The following is a 13,677-nucleotide window of genomic DNA, read 5'->3' as shown; positions in this document are numbered from 1 at the left end:
ATTGTTGTTCGAAAATTGTAAATATTGCGTAAAAAAATGTTGCTTTTTGGTCAAAATTTGTTAATGTTGATTTTAAAAAAAGTTATTGTTTCTTAAAAGCAGTTATTGTTTGGTTAAAAAGAACTTTTTGCTCAAAATTAGGAAGTGTTGGATATAAAATATTGGCAATTTTTCATTAAAAAAATGGTGGGTGTTGAATAAAAATAAAGAGTTAATATTTGGTACAACTTGATAAATGTTGGGAAGAAAAATGGTTCATTTCTGGTCAAAATTGGTGAATGTTTGGTTAAAACAAGCTCAATTGTTGTTTCAAAATTGTTAATGTTGCTTTAAAAAAAAGGTTACTTTTTGGTCAAAATCCGTGAATGTTTGGTTAAACAGTGTCAGTTGTTGTTCCAAAATTGTAAATGTTGGGTAAAAAAAATGTGGCTTTTTTGGTCAAAAATTGTGAATGTTGGTTAAAAAAAAATTGTGGTCAAAATTAGTGAATGTTGGTAAATTGGTAAAAACAAAAAAGTTGGTAATTTTTCATAAAAAACTGGTGGATGTATGATAATTTTTTGGAAAAACTTTTTGGTCAAAAATTGGTGTATCTTGGGTTTAAAATATTAATAATTTTTCATCAAAAAATGGTGGATGTTGGGTAAAATTAAAGCGTTTGGTACAAATTGTAAATGTTGGGTAGAAAAATGGTTACTTTTGGTCAAAATTGGTGAATGTTTGGTTAAAACAAGCTCAATTGTTGTTTCAAAATTGTTAATGTTGCTTTAAAAAAAAAGGTTACTTTTTGATCAAAATCAGTGAATGTTTGGTTAATACAGTGTCAATTGTGGTTCCAAAATTGTAAATGTTGGGTAAAAAAATGTTGCTTTTTGGTCAAAATTTGTGAATGTTGGTTAAAAAACAAAAGTTTGCGGTCAAAATTAGTGAATGTTGGTAAATTGGTAAAAAACAAAAAAGTTGGTAATTTTTCATAAAAAATTGGTGGATGTTTGATCATTTTTTAAAAAACTTTTTGGTCAAAAATCGGTGAATGCTGGGTTTAAAATATTAATAATTTTTCATCAAAAAATTGTGGATGTTGGGTAAAATTAAAGAGTTTGGTACAAATTGTAAATGTTGGGTAGAAAAATGGTTACTTTTGGTCAAAATTGGTGAATGTTTGGTTAAAACAATTTCAATTGTTGTTCCAAAAATGTTAATGTTAGTTAAAAAAAAAGGTTGCTTTTTGGTTAAAATTGTTTAATATTTGGGTTAAAAAAAAATTGTTACTTTGTGGTCAAAATTGGTGAATGTTTGGTCAAAACAATATTCAATATTGTTCCAAAAATGTTAATGTTAGTTAAAAAAAGAAGAAGAAATTTTACTGTTTGGTTAAAATTGTTTAATATTTGCAATAAAAAAAAGGTTAACTTTTGGTCAAAATTGGTGAATATTGAGTGAAAATGGTTACTTTTTGGTCAAAATCAGGTTTAAAAAAAAAGTTGACACAAGATCCAAGTCTGTCAAAATTGGTGAATATTTGGGTAAAGAAACTTTGTGACTGTTGGATTAAAAAAATGTTACTTTTTGGTTGAAATTAGTAAATGTTCGGTGAGGGGGAGGTTAATTATTGGTAAAAACTGATGAATGTTTGGTTAAAACAATGTAAATTGTTGTTCGAAAAATGTTAATGTTAGGTTTAAAAAATATAGTTTTTTGACTGTTTGGTACAAATGGTAAATGTTGAGTAGAAAAATGGTCAAATTTTTGGTCGAAATTGGTGAGTGTTGTGTTATAAAAATGTCACTTGTTGTTCCAAAAATGTTATGTTGGGTAAAAAAAAAAAAAAAAAAAAATTGGTGAAGGTTGGTTAAAAAAGCTTGCTTTTTGGTCAAAATTGATGAATGGTGGGTTTGAAATATTGGTAGTTTTTAATTAAATGGTAGATTTTGGATGAAATTAATGAGTTAATGATTTGTGCAACATGGTAAATGTTCGGGAGAAAAATGTTTCATTTTTGGTCAAAATTGGTGAATGTTGGGTAAAAATGGTTACTTTTTGGTCCAAATTGGTTAATGGTTAAAAATGTTACTTTTTGGTTGAAATTGTTTTTTTTTTTTTTTTTTTTAAAGTGGCTTTTCGGTTGATTTTGGTCAATGTTTGGGTACAGAAAAAGGTTATTTTTTTGGTCAAAATTAATAAATGTTGGATAAAAATAGTTACTTTTTGGTCGAAATTGGGTTTTAAAAAAAGTGGCTTTTTGGTCAAAATTGGTCAATGTTTGGGTAAAGAAAAATGTTACTTTTTGGTAAAAAAAAAAAAAAAAAAAGGGTAATGGTGTCAGGGTTAGCACGTCGCTGTCATCCTCCCTTTTCAGACGAGATTGGACGTCTCGAACTCACTCCAACTGAAAGCAGAAGCATGAAAAAGCCTCAGGGCGGCCATGTTGGTAGGGGCAAAGTCAATGCCTTGACATTAAAATGAAGTCATAACTAGCATATTTCTCCACCATTTATCAACGTCAAATCATCTGCTATTTGGCTGCCATTGAGGGCGCTAGATGTCCAATCCGTTTGAAGTGGGAGGTCTAGCAGCGAATGAACGTTCCGCTTCAAATGGATTGGACGTCTACTAGCGATAAACTCTTTAAATTCACTGCAGAGGGAGGAGTGGACGCCACAATATTGGACGTCTGGTGTCGGTATGGCACCGAAAGAGTTATTTTGTGCGTTTCCGTCCGCGATTTCTTCCAGAAATGTGCCGAGTACTGGCCCGAGGACACGGCGACCCACGAGGGGATTGAAATCACCGTTGTTACGGTAACACAAGAAGATGACTACAGTCTGAGGGTGTTTACTTTGAAGGTGAGACGAGCAAAACGGGAAGTACGCTATTTGCAGTCACCGGAAGTTTCCGTGCGCTTTACGCAGTGCGGGGACGAGGAACGCAGTCTTAAGCAGTACTGGTACACCTCGTGGCCGGACCAGAAGACGCCGGACAAAGCTCCGCCTCTTTTGGAACTGGTGCAGGAAGTGGAAAGAGCCAGAGAGGAGGCCCCGCCCACCAGCGGCCCCATAATCGTGCACTGCAGGTATCCTTTCAATACCAATTCTGATTTATAGCCCGATGACTGTAAATTTCTCACCGTACTGTACGATAAATAATATGTGTGGGGGGGGTATGTAAGGATGCTTGCTCTTCTGGTCCGTATATTCCTGTGTTGCTTTTGGGGCATTTACAATTCACTTCTTGTTGATTTTGAGCCCTTCACGCACTCTTCTTGTTAACACATTGGCTGCCATTGACAGTGATGGATCATTTGATTGCTGCCAAACCCTCACAGGCCAAACGGATTGATATCATTTATTGAAACTGGGTGTACGGACTGTGAATGCACATGTTTAGGTGCCACTGACAGTGCTAGATGTCCAAATTATTTGGACTGGGAGGGGCTACTGGATTCCCTTCCATAAAAGCCCCCCAAATGCATTGGAAATGAATGAAAAACAACAGGAAGTGAGCCAAAATTTGTAGGAAGTGACTCCGAATGCCCCAAAATATACAGGAAGTGACCCAAAACCAACAGAAAGTGACCCGGGAATGACGCAAAATTAACAGGAAGTGATCTAAAAAGTATAGGAAGTGACTCTGAATGCCACAAAATATACAGGAAGTGACCTAAAACCAACAGAAAGTGACCCGGGAATGACGCAAAATTAACAGGAAGTGACTCTGAGTGCCACAAAATGTACAGGAAGTGATCGAAAAATTGTAGGAAATGACTCTAGAATGCCCCAAAATGTATAGGAAGTGACCCAAAACCAACAGGAAGTTACTTGGGAATGCAGCAAAATAAATAGGAAGTGTTCCAAATGTACAGAAAGTGACCCAAATCAACAGGAAGTGATCCAAAATGTTTAGGAAGTGACTCCAAATGCCCCAAAAGGTGTAGGAAGTGACCCAAAACCAACTGGAATTGATCTGGAAATTCCACAAAATCAATAGGATGTGATCCAAAATGTCTAGGAAATAACTCCAAATGGCCCGAAATGTACATGAAGTGACCCAAAACCACCAGGAAGTGACCTGGGAATGCCACAAAATCAATAGGAAGTAACCCAAAATCAATAGAAACTGATTGAAAATGTATAGAAAGTGACTCAGAATGCCTCAAAATGTACAGGATGTAACCCAAAATCAACAAGAAGTGTTCCAAAATGTACAAGAAGTGACACCACAATGCCTCAAAATGTGTAGGAAGTGACTCAAAATCGACAGGAAGTGATCCAAAATTTATAGGACGTGCCTTCAAATACCCCAAAATGTACAGGAAGTGACCCAAAACCAACAGGAAGTGACCTGGGAATGCTGCAAAATCAACAGGAAGTCATCCAAAATGTACAGGATGTAACCCAAAATCAAAAAGAAGTGATCCAAAATGCACAAGAAGTGACACCACAATGCCCCCAAATGTATAGGAACTGACTCAAAATTGAGAGGAAGTGATCCAAAATTTATAGGACGTGCCTTCAAATGTCCCAAAATGTACAGGAAGTGACCCAAAACCAACAGCAAGTGACCTGGGAATGCCGCAAAATCAACAGGAAGTGATCCAAAATGTAAAGGAAGTGACCCAAAACCAACAGGAAGTGACCCGAGAATGCCGCAAAATCAACAGGAAGTGATCCAAAATGTACAGGAAGTGACCCAAAATCAACAGGAAGTCATCCAAAATGTACAAGAAGTGACACCACAATGCCCCAAAATGTATAGGAACTGACTCAAAATTGACAGGAAGTGATCCAAAATTTATAGGACGTGCCTTCAAATGTCCCAAAATGTACAGGAAGTCACCCAAAACCAACAAGAAGTGACCTGAGAATGCTGCAAAATCAACAGGAAGTGATCCACAATGTACAGGAAGTGACCCAAAATCAACAGGAAGTGACCTGGGAATGCCGCAAAATCAACAGGAAGTCATCCAAAATGTACAGGAAGTGACTCAAAATCAACAGGAAGTCATCCAAAATGTACAAGAAGTGATACCACAATGATCCAAAATGTGTATGAACTGACTCAAAATCGACAGGAAGTGATCCAAAAATTATAGGACGTGCCTTCAAATGCCCCAAAATGTACAGGAAGTGACCCAAAACCAACAGGAAGTGACCTGGGAATGCCGCAAAATCAACAGGAAGTGATCCAAAATGTAAAGGAAGTGACCCAAAACCAACAGGAAGTGACCCGAGAATGCCGCAAAATCAACAGGAAGTGATCCAAAATGTACAGGAAGTGACCCAAAATCAACAGGAAGTCATCCAAAATGTACAAGAAGTGACACCACAATGCCCCAAAATGTATAGGAACTGACTCAAAATTGACAGGAAGTGATCCAAAATTTATAGGACGTGCCTTCAAATGTCCCAAAATGTACAGGAAGTCACCCAAAACCAACAAGAAGTGACCTGAGAATGCTGCAAAATCAACAGGAAGTGATCCACAATGTACAGGAAGTGACCCAAAATCAACAGGAAGTGACCTGGGAATGCCGCAAAATCAACAGGAAGTCATCCAAAATGTACAGGAAGTGACTCAAAATCGACAGGAAGTGATCCAAAAATTATAGGACGTGCCTTCAAATGCCCCAAAATGTACAGGAAGTGACCCAAAACCAACAGGAAGTGATCTGGGAATGCCGCAAAATCAACAGGAAGTGATCCAAAATGTACAGGAAGTGACCCAAAATCAACAGGAAGTGATCCGGGAATGCCGCAAAATCAACAGGAAGTCATCCAAAATGTACAGGATGTAACCCAAAATCAACAGGAAGTCATCCAAAATGTACAAGAAGTGACACCACAATGCCCCAAAATGTATAGGAACTGACTCAAAATTGACAGGAAGTGATCCAAAATTTATAGGACGTGCCTTCAAATGTCCCAAAATGTACAGGAAGTGACCCAAAATCAACAGGAAGTGATCCAAAATGTACAAGAAGTGACACCACAATGCCCCAAAATGTATATGAACTGACTCAAAATCGACAGGAAGTGATCCAAAATTTATAGGACGTGCCTTCAAGTACCCCAAAATGTACAGGAAGTGACCAACCAAAAGGAAGTGACCTGGGAGTGCCGTAAAATACACAGGAAGTGATCCAAAATGTAAAGGAAGTGACCCAAAACCAACAGGAAGTGACCTGGGAATGCAGCAAAATCAACAGGAAGTGATCCAAAATGTACAGGAAGTGACCCAAAATCAACAGGAAGAGTGACCCATAATTACCCCAAAACAACACAATGATCTCATTGTCTGAAATTGACAAAGATAGCCATCCAATTCAATTCATTCTGAATGCTAATGTTTGCGTGCCATTGAGCCGTCGACGAGTTAACAAGGAAGCGACCCGAAAACGAACAGGAAGTGACCCGAGCTAGAGCCAAACATCCCTACGTAATCATTTTTTTTCTAATGGTTGACAGTGCCGGAATCGGTCGGACCGGCTGCTTCATCGCCACCTCCATCCTGTGCAAGCAGCTCAGGAGGGAGGGCGTGGTCGACATCCTGGGAACCACCTGCCAACTGCGCCTGGACAGGTAACACCCGTTTTTTCCCCCACCTCTCTTCACGCACGCATCTGTTTTCAAATGTATTTTTTTTTTAGGGGCGGGATGATCCAGACGTGCGAGCAGTACCAGTTTGTGCATCACGTCCTCAGCCTGTACGAAAAGCAGCTGTCCCACGCCTCCGAAGAGTAACGCTCGCCCGCCGGCCGCAACGAGACACACCACTGTACGCCGTAGCGCCGCGCACCGCCGCGCGTCATCTCACGTGTCGCCCTTTAATCGTTCGCCTCGCCCGAAAAATCAAGCCCACGCGCCAATGTTTTACGAGACGGAGGTTTTGGCGCGCGGGACCGAGGGTTCATCTTGTTGGGTTTACTTCCTACCCGAGTCTTTCCTGTCCTCCCTCTTAGGTGCCTATTGCCGTCAATGGCACTGATATAGAAACCTTTGGCCCCGTTTTCCTCTAGGATTGTTTTGAAGATGCAAAAGGAAACCTTTATGTGTCAATTTACATTGAATACAGTACATCAAAAAGCGTTGGGAGAGTACATAAGTACTGAAAAACGAAATAATAATAAAGACAAAAAATTTATAATTTATATTCATAGTAATTATAAACTAGACACGTGTATACAAAACCATATATTTAATTGAAAATTACAAATAAAATAGGAAAATCCTAAATTACAAAAATCATAATGAGGAATTTCATTTTCCAGATTTTAAATAATATTTTTTAAAAATCATTTCTTATTTTACATTTAAATTAGGGCTGTCAAACGATGAAAATTTTCAATCAAGTTAATTGCAGCTTAAAAATTAATTAATCGTAATTCAAACCATCTATAAAATATGCCATATTTTGCTGTAAATTATTGTTGGAATGGAAAGATAAGGCACAAAATGGATATATACATTCAACATACGGTACATAAGTACTGTATTTGTTTATTATAATAATAAATCAACATTAACATTATTACAATTCTCTTAAAGCGATCCATGGATAGAAAGACTTGGAGTTCTTAAAAAATAAATGTTAGTACAAGTTATAGAAATTTTATATTAAAACCGCTTTTAATGTTTTCGTTTGATTAAAATTTGTAAAATTTTCAATCAAAAAATAAACTTGTAGCTCGCCATTGTTAGTGTCAATAATTACACCATGCTCACTCATTATGCTGAAAGCCATAAAATCAGTTGGACTCGAGCGCCAGCAGAGGGCGCCAAACACCAAAAAACAAGTAACAAGCGGACATTACACTCTGTTGTCATTTTAATCTGTTTGAGCGGGTCATGTGCGTTAATTGCGTCAAATATTTTAACGTGATTGATTTAAAAAAATAATTACCGCCCGTTAACACGATCATTTGACAGCCCTAATTTAAATATTTTTAATTAGTTTTCTATATGTATAAGTTAACACATAAATTTAAAATTACGAATAAAATTGGAAAATCCAAAATTTTACAAAATCATTAAATACTTCAAATAGAGAATAAAAATTTTCAAAAGAAAAAAAAAATCAATCAATAATTTGGCCAGAAACAATTTAAAAAATTCATAATATTGTTTTTTTTATATATATATTTTAGGATTTTAAAAAAATCATTTATTTTACATTTAAATATCTTCCAAATTTGTTGTACATATATAAAGTTGAAAATTACAAATAAAATTGGAAAATCCGAAATTTTACAAAATCTTTAATTGATAGAAATAGAGAAAATACATAACAAATAAAAATGTTGAAAATAAATAAAATTGAAGAAATATTTTGAGCAGAAAGACTAAAAAAATCATAATAAGGAGGAATTTATCATTTTTAACATTTTTAATATAATTTTTAAAAATCATTTAGTATTATTTTACATTTAAATATTTTTATTTTATATTTTAGGATTTGAAAAAAAACATATTTTACACTTAAATATTTTTTTAAATTAGTGTTCTATACTTTTATATACATATATAATTTGTTATTTAATAGTGACAGCGCACATTAATGAACATGTATACACACATATACAGTAGGTATATATATATATATATATATATATATATATATATATACGTTTAATCCTAAATGTTTTTTTTTTTTTTTTTTATCATTAAATAATAAAATTACAAAAATATGGAATAGGAAATGTATTACAAGTAAAAATGTTAAAATGAAAATATTTAAAGAATGATTTTGGGCAAAAAAATTTAAAAATATCTCCCCAAAAAACGAGGAGTTTATTATTTTTAATATTGTAGAATAAAAAAAAAATCATTTCTAATTTTACATTTAAATAGTTTTATATATATATATATATATATTTTTTTTTAAGACTTTTATTTCGTTTCTAGCTATTTTTTTTTAAATTTTCCATCTATTTTGTTTAAAAAATATATGTATAATATTGCATATATTATTAATTTTTTTTTTGCATATTTAAAAAAAAATACATTTTCAATCCATTTTTTAAAATTTATTATTTCATACTATTTTTTGATGTACTCATGTACTCCTCCAATGCTTTAGACATATTTGTTCAGTGTAAATTCAGGTTGTTCAGGTTCCAGAGTTATTCCAAATGAAATCTTGGTTGTGGAGGACCACGAGTGCCAAAACCATAGGAATTAGGACATCATTTCATAAAAGGTGGCATTAAAAATGATATTTCCCTTTTCAATGTGTTGCCTCTTGGTCCTCCCATCCATCCTGTCCTCCCTCGCTCATCTTCAGGTTGCATGGTGCTAAGTGTTCCTTCAAGGCATGTGCAATGTAACGGAACCTAGGAATGTAACAAGACTGGAAGGCTGGATTTTTCACACTTCCCGTTTGGCGTCAAGTAGGTTTGCTGTATAGAAAAGAACTATTATTTATTTGCTTTTTGGTTAGCAGAAATTTGAGGGGTAAATATCAGTTTGCACTACTGGAGGATACTTTTGGTGTAAACTCTTTGGCGGCCATTGACGTGGGTAGACTCCTTTCATCAGCCCTACAGAGACGGCCTCAGGGCGGCCATGTTGGTAGGGGCAACGGTACCGTCAAAGTCAATGCATGGACATTCAAATCAAGTCATAGCTAGCTTCAACAGATTTTTGAAAGGTTGTTTTATCAATGTCAAAGAATCTGCTATGTACTCATTGGCTACCGTTGCTGGTGTCAGATGTCCAAGCCATGAGAAGCGGGAGGGTTGGCAGCAAATGAGCGTTCCTCCCACTTCAAATGGAACGGACGTTTTGTCATTTCAATTGACAGCAGAAGCATGAAAGATCTTTTATCGCCCCTACCATCATGGCTTCCGGGCGGCCATGTTGGTAGGGGCAACGTTCCTATAAAAGTCAATGCCTTGACATTCAAATCAAGTCATAATTAGCTTAAACCAATTCTTAAAAGGTTTTGTTATTCATTTCAAAGCATCTGATGTTTATTCAGTTTAGTTTTTTACAGTCCCTACTAAATGTCCAATTCGTTTGGGGTGGGAGGGTTGGAAGCCAATAAACGGACGGACACCCTCCCGCTTCAAATGGATTGGATGTCTACTCGTGATAACCTCATTCCAAGTCACAGCAAAAGGATGAAAAGAGCTTTCATCGCCCTTACCAAGATGGCCTGAGAGCGGCCATGTTGGTAGGGGCAACGTTCCCATCAAAGTCAATGTATTGACATTAAAATCAAGTCAAAACTAGCTTATTTCTCCAGTAGGAGATTATTTTATTAGTGTCAAAGCATCTGCTATTTGGCTGCCATCGACGGCCATAGACGTCCAATTTGTTTGAAGCAGGACGGTTGGCAGCGAACATTCACTCACTGCTATCCTACCGCCTCAAATGGATTGGACGTCTACTAATGATAAACTCATTGGTTGCATCTTGGCTGACGTTGAGTGCCAGCGCTAGACGTTCAATCCATTTGAAGTGGGAGTGCTGGCGGCGAATCATTTGATGACAAACTCATGCAGTGTTTGGTTCAGAAAGAGTAAGATAAATACATTTTTAAAAAGATTAATTTTGGGTCAAAATTGTTGGGTAAAAAAAGTGTTGGTCCAAAAAGGTTAGGGGGTAAAAAAAAAAAAAAAAAAAAAATGGGATCGAAAATTTGTCAAAAATAAAGGATTTATATTTTGTTAAAAGCGGTTATTTTTGGGTTAAAAATGGTTACTTTTTGCTCAAAATTGGTAAATGGGTATAAAATAGTAGTATTTTTCATCAAAAAACATCCAAATATGTTGGGTAGAAAACTGGTTACTTTTTGGTCAGAATTAGTGAATGTTCAGTGGGTTATTTTTTTGGTCAAAATTGGTGAATGTTTGGTTAAAACAATGTCAATTGTTGTTCCAAAATTGTTAATGTTCATTAAGCAAAAAAAAAGTTCCTTTTTTGGTCAAAATTGGTAAATATTTGGGTAGAATTATTTTTTTTAACTTTTTGGTCAAAAATTGGGTAATGTTGGGTAAAAAATGTTTACTTTTGGCTCAAAATTAGTGAACATTTGGGTATTTTTCATCCAAATATGGTGGACGTTGGGTAAAATTAAAGCGTTAATGTTTGGTAAAACATGGTAAATTTTGGGTAAAAAATGGTTCATTTTTGGTCAAAATTGGTGAATGTTTGGTGGGGGGGTTAATTTGTTATCAAAATCGGTGTATGTTGGGTATAAAATATTGGTAATTTTTCATCCAAATATGGTGGCTGTTGGGTAAAATTAAAGAGTTAATGTTTGGTTCAACATGGTAAAGTTTGGGTAAAAAAAGTGTTTACTTTCTGGGCAAAATTGGTGTATGTTGGGTATAAAATGTTGGTAATTTTTCATCAAAAAATGGTGGATGTTAGATAAAATGAAAGAGTTAATGTTTGGTACAACATGGTAAATGTTGGGTAAAAAATGTTTACTTTTTGATCATAACTGGTGAATATTTGGGGTGGGAGTAATTTTTGATCAAAATTGGTCAATGTAAATATTAATAATTAATTTGTCATTCAAATATGGTGGATGTAGGGTAAAATTAAAGCGTATATGTTTTGGTACAACATGGTAAATGTTGGGGGGGAAATGGTTACTTTTTGGTCAAAATTGGCTAATGTTTGTGGGAAAAAAATGATTTTTTTTGGGGTCAAAAATTGGTGAATGATGGTTTTAAAATATTTTTTTTATTTTTATTTTATAAATATTTTTCACGAAAAAAATGTTGGATGTTGGGTAAAATTATGTTAAAATTGATCATGTTTGGTACAACATGGTAAATTTTGGGTAAAAAAATTGTTATTTTTGGACAAATTTGGTTAATGTATAGGGTGGGGGGCTATCAAAATTGGTGAATGTTGGGTAATATTTTTTTTTTTAACTTTTTTTGTCAAAATTGGTGAAAGTTGGGTAAAAACATTTTTTTAACTTTTTGGTCAAAATTGGTGAATGTTGGGTATAAAATATTAGTAATTTTTCATCAAAAAAATGGAAATGGAAATGTGTAAAATTAAAGAGTTAATGTTTGGTACAACATGGTAAATCTAGGGTAAAAAATGGTTGCTTTTTGGTCAAAATTTGTGAATGTTTCGGGGGGAAAGGTTTTTATCAAAATTGGTGAGTGTTGGGTAAAATATTTTTTTTAACTTTTTGTTTAAAATTGGTGAATGTTGGATAAAAACTTTTTTTTCACTTTTTGGTAAAAAATTGGTGAATGTTGGGTAAAACATGGATACTTTTTCCTCAAAACTGGTGAATAATGGGTGGTAAAATATTAATAATTTTTCATCAGAAATTGGTGGATGTTGAGTAAAAATGAGTTTGTTTGGTACAAAATTTTAGAAACTGGGTAAAAAAAATAGTTTTTTTTTTTTTTTATCAAACTTGGTTGAATGATGGGGAAAAAAACAATGTTGTTTGTTGGTCATGATTGTTGTTCGCTTCCAAACCTCCCACTTCAAAAAGCTTGGACGTGTCCTAGTGATAGCTTCATTGAAGTAGTTTTAATGCCGTTTTAAAGAGAAACATGATTGGACGTCTATCATCGTCAATGGCGCTGAACGAGTTCATTAACGAAATTGCGTTCTTTATTTTCGTAATATTAAAAATGGTATTGAATACTTTTTGGAGTATGTTGACAAGAGTACTAGACAGGTATGAAGCACAATAGAACAACCGAGGTTGTCTTCTTACGTTTTTTTTTATCTAGGATTGCATGTGCCGTTCGGGACTCGGTATTGCTCGTCCTGCTTATCGTCGTGTAAAATGGCGTCCGAGCCCCATATATTGCTTGCTCTCAGCCGACGCTTTTGATACCGTTTGCTTTTTGTGAAACCGACCAGAGATATTTTTAGAACATTTTGATACAATCCTTTTTGTGTAGATGCCTTGTGTACATTTCAGTATCCATTGCCATGTAGCTCACGCATTTCAAAAAAACTCTTGTCTGCGGCTCGCCAGGTGGGGGCGTGTTGGAAATGGGGGGCGTGTCCGTTCGTACGTCACGACCACGTGCTAACGATAACTAGGGTGGGTCGTTAGTGGAGGTCGACTGATATGAGATTTTTCGAAACCGATTTTTGAAAAAATAAACTCAGCTGATGTCTAAAGCTGATTTTGTGCCGATATTTGAGGCCAATTGATTTACAACCCAAGTGGCCCGATATCAAAAGGAAATGACCTCCAAATGCCCCAAAATCAACCAGAAGTGACCCAATTTGAAGAGGAAGGGACCCTGAAATGCCCCAAATCAACAGGAAGTGACCCTCAAAAATAAAACAGAGAGTGACCCTGAAAGGCACCCAGTCAACACAAAATGACCCAGTATGGACAGGAAGTGACCCTGAAATGCCCCAAATCAACAGGAAGTGGCCCGTATGAACAGGAAGTGACTCTAACAAGTCCCCGAATGGACAGGAAGTGACCCTGAAATGCCCAATATTAACAAGAAGTGACCCAATATCAAGGAAGTGACCATGAAATACCGCAACATCAACAAACAGGGACCCTGAAATGCCCCTAATCAACAGGAAGTGACACTGAAATACCCCAAATTAAAAGGAAATGACGCAATATGAACAGGAAGTGACTCTGACAAGCCCCCAAATCAATAGGAAGTGACCCTGAAATGCCCCAAATCAACAGGAAATGGCCCGTATGAACAGGAAGTGACTC

General features: G+C 35.5%; 1 protein-coding gene across 2 annotated transcripts in view; it reads left to right on the top strand.

Annotated features, from left to right (window-relative positions):
* ptpn5 (protein tyrosine phosphatase non-receptor type 5) overlaps positions 1 to 8,064 on the top strand; it is a 44,863-nt gene extending 36,799 nt beyond the window's left edge. For both annotated transcript variants that reach the window (XM_057837460.1, XM_057837461.1), the window contains exons 11-14: positions 2,736 to 2,846; positions 2,913 to 3,073; positions 6,465 to 6,578; positions 6,647 to 8,064. In XM_057837460.1, the coding sequence (XP_057693443.1) occupies positions 2,736 to 2,846; positions 2,913 to 3,073; positions 6,465 to 6,578; positions 6,647 to 6,740 (480 nt within the window). In that variant the 3' untranslated portion in view covers positions 6,741 to 8,064. The remainder of the gene's footprint in view (positions 1 to 2,735; positions 2,847 to 2,912; positions 3,074 to 6,464; positions 6,579 to 6,646) is intronic.
* The last annotated feature ends 5,613 nt before the right edge of the window (positions 8,065 to 13,677 follow it).

The sequence above is a fragment of the Corythoichthys intestinalis genome, chromosome 5 (assembly GCF_030265065.1).
Source record: "Corythoichthys intestinalis isolate RoL2023-P3 chromosome 5, ASM3026506v1, whole genome shotgun sequence".
Classification (NCBI taxonomy): domain Eukaryota; kingdom Metazoa; phylum Chordata; class Actinopteri; order Syngnathiformes; family Syngnathidae; genus Corythoichthys; species Corythoichthys intestinalis.
The sequence above is the reverse complement of the archived record's forward strand: the minus strand, read 5'-3'. Positions and strand labels throughout refer to the sequence as shown.